An 11,225-nucleotide genomic window follows, 5' to 3' on the forward strand; every position below is an offset into this window, starting at 1 on the left:
TTCTGATACTGTAACTGCTCATATTTACAAGCAGAGTGGGTGTTATTTTCAGACCAGTTCCGCCAATGGTGCACCGTTCAGGGTTAAGTCGTCTAGTTTTATCGATTTATAGTTCCATCAAGGTTCATCTAAGCAGTTAGCAGCCCTGGAAGAGACAGTGTAATTCTTTTGCCTCTGTTCTGCACCACTGGCAGAATATACAGGCACCTTGTGTCCCCATCCTAACATAAATTTAAATATCTATCAGTCGAAACGTATTAAAAATTTAAAGTCGTAATCAAACACAACAAACTGTTCAACTAGCTGATTTATTTGTGAGTACCATACATCCATTCAGTACAAGTCAGGTAGTTTGACCCAATAATTGGCTAGAGTTTTCGACTCTAGCTAACAATGTCGCAAACTGAATCAAACAAATTTACTCCAACCCTCACCTGCGCCAAAATATTCTGGAAGCTGGTCTTTTATGGTCTTAGGTAACATACCTAAAATAACTTAGAACTAATACGAAAGTCACAATGAAACATTTTCTGCAATTTTAAAGTTATCGCTACAACTGGTGACTGAATCATAATCTAAACCCTTACAGCTTAAAAGTCTCCTTCTATGTTTTTCGCTTCTTCCTTGAGTTTTCCTTTTTCCCCAGCAGATCTCGCAAACTAACATATTTTGGTTCTTCTGGTGGGAGAGTTTCAGCTGCAGTTTCTGGATTCTTGCTATATCCTTTGCTCATTTCTATAAGTGCATGTGCCGCCTCTACATCCATCATCTCGGAACTTTTTGGGGAGCTCTCGGATTGGTTCAGAGCTGCATAATTAATTTATCATATCATAACATGTAACTTGACAAATTGTTTTTTCTTCAGAACCAAATGTAACTTGTTTTTTTAGATAGAACATACCTTTTGCTTCGCTGCTGAGTTTTGTAGGAAAGGGGCCATACATTGTGAAGTCAATGTACAAGCTGCTAATTTCTATTGTCTTCCGATTGTTCCAGACAACTAATGCACTGCAAGCATAAACAGAAAATTTGCTAGTTAGTAATACGGTAATACCATTAATCGAATGACATGGTAATGTGAATATAGGTTTATGTTGAATCATGGTCTTTTAAGAGTGTTTAGGTATGTGATGTTTCCTATCTTCGAGTAGTGTGTGATTTCTTGGTTTTACTCTTCTCAACTTCACTAAAAATGCTTCAATGCTTCGATTAGTTCTACGTGCATAGGAACATGTCTATATATCAAATAGGTGTTTAACTGCGTCCCAAAAACTCAAGTATGTCACGCATGCAAATTTGACTCAAACTGATTATCAATTAATTTAATTTGATCATTTCGTTAAAGTCGAAAAGTAAAATTAGTCAAAAATGAAAAATATTAACACGGGAGAGTAAAGCTCGTTGCGGGCTTCAATATGGTCACTACAACTACTTATTTAACTCACGGAATCATGATAAAATCTGACTTGATTCTCTCTACATGATTTAATTTTAAATTTCAAAGAATCAAACCATACTCAAGCCCGCAACGAGCTCTACCCTCCAGTGTTACCATTTTTCAATTATGGGTAATTTCAATTTTCGACTTTAACGAAATGATCAAATAAAGTTAATTGATAATCAATTTGAGTTAAATTTACAATGAGTGACCTACTTGAACTTTTTGGACGCAGTCAGTCACCTACTTGATATTTAACCCTTTTTAAAAATAACAATTGATTTACCAACCAGAATCTACAATTTAAATTTCAAATTTTGTTCATCAATGCATGTCATAAGAATCTTCCGGTTCATGTCGACAATGATGTATATAATACTAAGAGATAGAGTTAGAATCTGAAGGATGAAATGGACAGCAACGGAGCATCTTTAGGTTTCTTTACATGAATCTCTAACTAACAAGCAATTGTATATTCTTGTTCTCAAAACTAAAGTATGTACAGAAGAGAATTAAAATAGAGCAGACAAACTTGATATTGATATTTTTGATGTTTGTGAGTAGGAACTATGTTTACCGTTCAGTATTGGCTGCTCCATTGTTCTCCATTTCGATTAAATCTCTGCAAAGTATCACATGAAAAATGTCAATTTTCAAATAAACACAGAGTATTTCATTTCCCAGATAACTCAATATTAATAAGTTTTACATCGAGGATCACTAATGACATTGTTTGTATAAGAAGACAATTTGAAAGAGTGGATAGGTTGCATAAGAGCTACTAAGCTTTCGAGGATCAGCTGAACAAGAAAAGCAGTTGTAATCCCTGATGCAACTTCATTTAACACAGTTGAAACAACCCTGTGTGTGCTTGCAGATACGTGATGAAGCTAAAGTCTTAAGAAATTCTTTGACACTATCACACATGTCAACGCGAACCAAATAAAATTGCAGAGCATATATCTTTGGTCAATTTCATGCATCTGTCCTCCTTGATGAAAAAAATATCACAGTTCAGTCTCCCTCGTATTGCAGTCAGTTCATTTGGCTATTTGAGAGCTGCTCGAAAGGAATTCACAGGCCTTTCTTAAGCTAAACACAACTTATGTAGCTAATATTTCACCAATCCATATCCCCTATGGTTAGTTTAGAAATATTTCCATAAAACATGAACACTGAGTTCAAATATTAGCTACATAAGTTATGCATAACATCAGAATCAATGGTGACAAAGGAGAAGCACTAAATCAATTCTAAGACACTCTGGTCATGCGTCGAGTCATGTCAGAGCCGCAGAGGCATGAAAAGTAATGCAAAAATCATCAGTATCTCCTGCTAGACTTGTAGATCATACTGTTAGAAAATGTGGGTATTACACCCACATTGTCGAGTCATTTTGAGCCGCGCTTGAATGGTTGGTTGTTGCGTGTGTGCAACGAGTGACGCTTGGAATGTGTTCTCCTTCACGAGAGCTTTCCGAGGCACTTTGAATCACTCAAAAAGATTAAGGAATGAGTGAGATATGAATATCTGAAGATGGTCCTTAAGAGTGGAAAATATGTTATGAAACCTTAAGTCCCACGTTGGAAAGGAAAAGAGATTTCATTAGCTTTATATAGCAACACACATATGTAACTTTTACTTGTGTTGTCTATGTGTTGGTCCATCATCTACACGGGCGTTTAAGGGGTTCAAATTTTGGGCCCGTTGCTGTTTTTATTTTCCGCCGGGCCCGGGCTCAAATAAATTGACTTACTTTTTTTAATTTTGTGTCGATCGAATTAATTAATTAATTATAATTGATTGACCTCCGACCTACTGACCTAATTAGTTAACGCGTTTTAATTAATTATGGTAATTGTGTAGCGCACACATTTTTCCTCCCTATATAAGCAACCTCTAGGGCGTTATGGTTAAACACACAAATACACAGCCGTTCCTAAACACCTACCCTCTAACCCGTGATAGTTTTTTGCTCGCTTTCAAGCTCGTTGTTATTTTCCGCTGGGCCTGAGCTCAAATAAATTGACTTACTATTTTTAATTTTGTGTCGATCGAATTAATTAATTAATTATAATTGATTGACCACCGACCTACTGACCTAATTAGTTAACGCGTTTTAATTAATTATGATAATTGTGTAGCGCACAAGTTTTTCCTCCATATATAAGCAACCTTTAGGGCGTTAAGGTTAAACACACAAATACACAGTCGTTCCTAAACACCTACCCTCTAACCCGTGATAGTTTCTTGCTCGCTTTCAAGCTCGTTGATAGTGCCGACCTTCGGCGTCGCCACTGTAATCCGTTTTATCCTGAGAAGCTTTTCGCTCGCACAATACGGTGATGGCTAATAAGCTTTAAGGAGACAGTTCGACACTGGACTCAGATTTTTTCCTATCCTTTGACATACGCTTCCTATCTCCGTTCTTTTTCTGTTATTCGATTATTGCTTCATATCGGCCGAATAATCTTTTAAAGTGAATTACTTCATATTCTTACTAGATCATGTTGATACATCACTTCAATCAAGGTTTGAACAATTTTAAAATACGAGAAAGACTTTTGGGTTTCTATATAATTTGCTATCCAGGCTTAAGTGATGAAAATTGTTACTACTCTAGTGCAACAATTGCTTGCTTACAGAAAATTGTTAACCATTTCGGTTTCAGTAGCTTCTGCAGGATAACATTTTTCCTAGTTAAAATTGATCGAGTCTTATTTCCGTTCTACTATATCACAAGAACTGTTAAATAGGTTAGGTGTGATATCAGTTGAAAAAGATATGCTTGCAAATTCTAATTTTGAAGGCTTGATTGATGATTTTGATAGCAAAAATGTGATAAGAATAATTTTTGAGACGTGAGTTATTATAGGGGCAATTTTTTTTTTAAAACTGCATAAGGTATATTGTAACTGAGGCCCGCCTCGAACCTCTTACATTTTAGAAATTTATGTAAGATCGAATGATCGAAAGAACAATATATAAAAGAAAGCAATATACACTAAGGTCGTAGAATTGATCAAAATCCGATAGAGGATGAGGTTAAGCGTCGTCGGAGAAAGGCAGATCAAAAATATTTTTATGATTGACCATGATTTTGTCGCCATCACCTCCATTAGTGGATCCACATCAAGTTTGGAACAAAAAAATGTTTATCTTCTCCTCCCTTATACAGTTTCATTCGGAAGCAATTTTAACAATAGGAAAATGTATCTTGTTCATCATATGAAGGAACCAATTTTCTTTCGAACGGTTATTTTTTATGTATTTGTTCATCATTACCCATTTCAAAGTGGAGTTTCAAACTTCTTGCCCGATTGGTTGCAACTTGCGGGCGACGAGGCAACAATCAACAAATAATTACATAAGTCCCATGTGAATTATACCATGGGATAAAGTTTGTTTGAAGTCAGTATTAATTCTTGCGTATATATTAAATTTTTCTTTTCACTTTTTTGTATTTTTAACACGCACACACAAGTCGGTGGTCTTTCGGGAAACATCCTCTTCATTCTTCGGAATGAGGGGAAGGCTGCGTACATCTTACCCTCCCCAGACCCTGCGTTAAGCGAGATATACTGGGTATATTTTGTTTGGTTTGGTTTGGTTAACTTAACAAGGTAATGTATCGGAGTAGAGATTTTAAATTAGATTTGAGCCCCCCGTATTCCCACTAAATTTTTATTATTTATCGAAATATTGAAATTATATCATGGGGGATCTAAAAGTTGGACGAGATCCCCTATAGAAAAATTGAAAATTGGAGTGGATGCTATTCACAAAATGGAATGAACCGTATATTAATTCACTATTCGACTAAAATATGGACTCTCTAGTGAGAGAGAACTTTGATAATCGAATATGATCCCCCTTTCCTAACAACTTATGGTTTCAAGAGAACTTTCTCCTAGTTCTCCTAATAACTACACACAAGCTAAACATTACAATATATTGGAAAAAACTCAGTGCAACTTCAATTGCAGACCCCCCCCCCATGATTGCAGAACGAAATGTTTCTAATTTGTATAATATCACTTAAAGAACGGGGAGATAATATAATGAGATAAATAGACATATTTTGGGAATTAGTGTTAATTATATTGTATAGTATCACTTGAAGACGGGAAGAGAATGGGATGAGATTGATATGCATATTATGAGTTAGTGTTTTAGAGGTCTGTGATGGTCACTTTAAAAAGAGTAATGCTATGTACCCTAAATTTTATCGCAAAATCTTTTCTAAATATCGTGAAATGACATTTGACAAGTTTTAATTTGTAAACACATATATATGCACACGGCTCCAATATTATTATTAGAATGTTACCAATCATATGCATTATACATAAGTATTCAAGAAATATTTAAAGTTAATTTTCGGGGGTCTCTAACATATTCTTATTAAAGCAGTGAAGGAACAATGTGTATATGTCCCTCGAATTTAAAAGCAATACAAATAAATGACATTTACATATGGGTTTCAAATTACCCAATTAAATAAAAGAATGTTACGTTTGGATTCTAAATTACACATATATACAACTAGGGGTGAACGCGGCTTGGGTTGAAGAGGGAAAATGACCCAACCCAATAGGTTCGATTAGTAAAATTTTAACTCTTTAACGTAAAAATATTTTTTAACTCAACTCTCTTATGTATGCATTGAGTAGGGTTGGGTTTCAAACATGCAATAACATTAAAATTTTCTCTATTTAAATACAAAAATGTGCACCAGCACTTCCTTGAGATTAGTTACAGCAGTTACTAAAATCATAACCAATTTAGATAGGTATATTATATAGAGCTTATATTTAGCGTGCACTAGTCACTACCAAATTTATGTACCGATTATTCTTAGAATGTGATACTGAATGACCAGATCTCTCTATTGAGTTTGTAAAAAAATGGTTGCAGTGGCTCATGGCTAGTGATTAGTAAATGTACAAGCCTCAAACATAAAAATACTTGTCTAAAATGTATTTGACCATGAGATCTTAACAACAATGATATAAATAGTACTAGTTTAAATCGAACATCTGAAAAATACACACAAACACACAATATATACACACACACATTAGTAAAAGATTAACATGATTCACCTGGTATGTAATGTGCTTATTACTATAATTGTAATCAAGTTAGGTTTGGTTGGGTAAGGATTAAAAGTTATTAAACGCTCACCCAACCCATTATATCCTGGTTAAAAAAATTTTACCCCAATTAAAGATCAGATTTTAAACGGTTCAACTCGTTCGACCGAAATAAGGGGCGGGTTGGGTTGGGTGGGGTTGGCGGGGTTGGTCGGTTTTTTGTTCACCCCTGTACAGGACATTAATACCTTTTTTACAAGAGGTAGATAATAAACACTTTGGACAACAATCTAACTTGTTTATTCATAATTAAAATTCAAGATAAGGGGGAACCATTGACTTACATATAATTGAATAGCTCTGACACAATATACGAGTTTCTAATTATATTATAGTTTTCATGGAACTCTTCTCGCATATGGTACCTACCAACTCACACTTGACTAAATAGCCTAAAACCTATAAACCACTCATCTACTAATTTTCAAATATTATTTAAAGTCACATAAATCACTCATTTGTACATCAACGAGCACTATTTTTTAATAAATATCACTCAAATATAGGAATATACATATATCTCTATGCAAAATATATCACCATCATATGACCCCAATTATAATGACGAGACTCCAGCCACCACCACCATTACCCGCCATCATCTATCACCCCCGTTTTTCGTGATCCCTTACCATGATCACTTATCATTTACCACCATCACGAGCCTTAATTTGTCACATACTGCCATCACTGACCTTCTACAACCATCGACAATCGATTACCGATAGTTATCATGACCAACTTTTGTAATTTACAAAAAATAAAATTTATAATTTCTTGTATATAAAATAATGATTGACACTATTTAAATGGGTGATTGCTGTAGTATAAATTAGTAATATAGATTTTGATGTATAATTTTTAGGCTAACTTGGTTGTGTGTGTGAGAGAGTGTGTTTGTACTCAATTGAGAACTTTTTGAAATGAGAACCTGTGAATTTTGTAGTAAAAATTATTAATTTTTTCAAATCCAAAATTTAGGTTTGCACCAAATTACCAATTTAGCGAATTCGAAATTTGAACTTTTCAAAAAATCAACAGTTTTAACTAAAAGTTACTAAATTCTCATGTCTCTCACTTTAAAAAGTTCTCATTAGACCAAACACTAAATATATACACATATATCATATTATCGCCATTATATGCTCTTACTTGCAATATTGGGTTCGTACCACTATTCCTCCACCAACCACACTTGCCACACCCAACCACCACTATTGACTTCTCATAACTCCCGACCTTCTACAACTATTTAGCACCACTACCGACACCCTGACTCCATTATTGATCATCAACAATTCGTCACGATTTAGAAACCATAACCATATATTGTAACTTGGGAAGAAAAAAACTAGTTGGAATCCAATATATAAAATAGTAATCGATAGTGTACAAACAATTAATTTATGTTCTAAAAACCACCATATCATCCGTATTTATCTTTTATGATATATGAGTAAGAAACTCTATATTGAAAATATCATCTAACTTTTGTAACATTGTACAACCAAAACTAACCACATCATTTTCGTTTTTTTTTCATTTTTGTAACTTACGTTCTTGCATCTCTCTTCATGATCAACACTCAAACCTATTTAAAATCCTGTATTGAAATGCTACTATTTATTGTAAAATGTTGATCTTGTTATATTGGTCTTAACTCCTTAACATTATAATACTGTAAGCTCTTGATCGAGATCACACAGATTTGTTATTGGACACATCTTAGACGATCTCATTGTAATAGAGTTCATTTGGCTGCCTATATACCAAACAATTATTGATTATCTCCTCGATGTGGTACTTCGATTAACACCACCCAACAAAATTGGTCATTTTTTTCGTTGATATTATTTAAGTAAATTAATTTCATGAAAAATATCTCAACACTGTAAAAAATGTATACACACATAAAAATTGACGAAATCTTAATGTGTATTTCTATACCAACTCATGATTTCTACATTAATTTCTACATTAACTTTGAACTACTTGACACATTTGTAAACCAGTCGTCAATTAGTCACGTAAATCTCGATCGGCTTCACACGCTTCCTACAATCTCGCGGCATCTCCGCAATCCTTCCCGTGATTGTAGGAACAACCCGTGTCGACCCCGAAATCTACGAGCAACTCAGTCATCTATGAGTCACTTTCCATGTTGCACACAAAGTCTTTCGATGCGGCCCGGCCTGGTCACCTCGGCCCGCACCGCCTTCAAACAATAAATATAATGTTACCTCTGTTTCTATAAGATGTGGGCTCATGAGCTCAGCCCGCGTGTGGGCAGCTAAGCCCACCTCGCATGAAGGCACCTGAGCCCACCTCGCGTGGGCACAACCGAGCTCAGCTCGCATATGAGAGCCCAAATGACAAATGTGAGCTCACCTTACACATGAGAGCCCAGCTCGCATGTCCTCACTTGAGCCCAGCTCGCATGTTTGAGCCCAGCTCTCCACTTGAGCCCAGCTCGCATGTTTGAGCCCAGCTCTCATGTCATGAGCCCAGCTCGCATGTGAACCCAGCTCGCATGTTACGAGCCCAGCCCGCATGTGAACCCAGCTCGCATGTTACGAGCCCAGCCCGCATGTGCTGGCCCAAGTCATATAAATCCATGGTTCTAGCCCACACACGAGAGTCCAGCTATTTAGTACACCCACAGGGACCTGTTTAGGGCCCATGACCGAAAGCGGGCATAACAGCTACAATTTTTTGTAAAATGTTGATCTTGTTATATTGGTCTTAACTCCTTAACATTATAATACTGTAAGCTCTTAATCGAGATCACACAGATTTGTTATTGGACACATCCTAGACGATCTCATTGTAATAGAGTTCATTTGGCTGCCTATATACCAAACAATTATTGATTATCTCCTCGATGTGGTACTTCGATTAACACCACTCAATAAAATTGGTCATTTTTTTCGTTGATATTATTTAAGTAAATTAATTTCATGAAAAATATCTCAACACTGTAAAAAATGTATACACACATAAAATTGACGAAATCTTAATGTGTATGTCTATACCAACTCATGATTTCTACATTAATTTCTACATTAACTTTGAACTACTTGACACATTTGTAAACCAGTCGTCGAGAAAAACAAGGACTGACAAGGTTTCTAAAAATCTTAAAACATAAAAATCAATAAATCATTCATCAATCGAATCGCATAGAATCAGAAGAAATCACTTAAAATTTATATATTCAGTCAGATGGTTCTCGAAAAATGTATTAGCTAAACATATGTAACAAATGCCATAGACAAATTAACCAAATCAAATTATAACACATACAATTATATAGAAATAATTACGAGGCGCACCTTATAACGTCGTAATTAATTCCTGCGAGGTGTTGAAGTAGGCAACCAAATAAGAAGGAAACCTTACGACCATACGAGGAGCAACCCTTGAACCTCTTATAATAATTTCTAGCACCGGCGATTAGATGGAAAAAAAATATTAGACCAATCTCTTTGATTTTTTATGTATATTTTATATGATATCTTTCTAACAAAAAAAGATTTTGGCAATTAAAACTTTTAATATAATTATAATTTAAAAATAATTTAATCAATAACTTTTTTTATTTTAAATTTAAACATGATTATGTATAAATTAATATTCTTTACGTGCTTTTATATATTGTCATGCATTAACTTATATTTCATAATTATCGCGTATTTATTTTTCTCTTTATACTGTTATTTACTAAACTTATTTATTCTTTTCATTTTATAATACACATTTTAACATATTAATTCAAAAATTAATTATTCAATTAAATAAGTATTCTTTCTTCAAAAAATTAATGTTTCGAACTTAGTTTATTTATACTACATTACTAAAATCAAAACATTAAAAACTTTGGTGTATCGATCTATAATTGGGTTGGGTCTATATTTAATAAATCTTTATTTGGCTGTCTAAATTGTTGCCCAAATTGAATTAAAGAAATATAAGTATGAAGATAATATATTTTTTATTCATTTTATACATATAAGAAAATACAAAGTACTCGTCAAGAAGAGCTGTTAGGTTACACGAACGATTTTTAATCTAAGCAACACATATATTGTAAACCTAAAATGTGTTTATATACTACACGGATAAACTATAAATTAGAAAAATATGATTATCGAAATGACATAATGCATAACACATCTTATATGTTATAGCCGTTAATCTTCTTCTGACTTGTAGCTTAAGAGACTATAACCATCAAATACTGATGGTAGACTCTAATCGAGTAAACACCGATGGTAAGTGTTGATGACTAAAATCTAATGGAACCTGATGAACATATTTGACAAACACTGATAAACTCTAACATAGAATATCTCGAGACTCACTTATTTTATGTAATCGAAACACACAGTCTTTGAAAATTTTAAGCACCAATTTTATTACATGCTAGAAAACGCAAAATAACCAAATTCTACCATAAAAAATTACCCAAATTAAATTTCAATGATATAGATAAATTGAATATAAGTAAATTAAAGTATAGAAAAACTTTGCAGGAACACGTGCATACAATTATTTTTTAGTTTCAATTACAGGCTAAGCAACATCAGTAATTCCTTGCTCTTTCAGTTACCTGGATTACTTTTTCATTCTTC

General features: G+C 34.1%; 1 protein-coding gene across 1 annotated transcript; it reads right to left on the reverse strand.

The window, feature by feature from the left end:
* Positions 1–308: 308 nt before the first annotated feature.
* Positions 309–10,029, reverse strand: LOC141719205 (uncharacterized). Its single transcript, XM_074521587.1, has 4 exons — positions 9,927–10,029; positions 2,016–2,060; positions 902–1,008; positions 309–807 (listed from the first exon to the last, which is right to left on the reverse strand). Exons 2-4 carry the CDS (start codon positions 2,045–2,047, stop codon positions 605–607), a joined length of 342 nt encoding a protein of 113 aa, XP_074377688.1. The 5' UTR covers positions 2,048–2,060; positions 9,927–10,029; the 3' UTR covers positions 309–604.
* Between the last annotated feature and the right edge of the window lie 1,196 nt (positions 10,030–11,225).

Source organism: Apium graveolens, chromosome 1 (assembly GCF_009905375.1).
Source record: "Apium graveolens cultivar Ventura chromosome 1, ASM990537v1, whole genome shotgun sequence".
In the NCBI taxonomy this organism is placed as follows: domain Eukaryota; kingdom Viridiplantae; phylum Streptophyta; class Magnoliopsida; order Apiales; family Apiaceae; genus Apium; species Apium graveolens.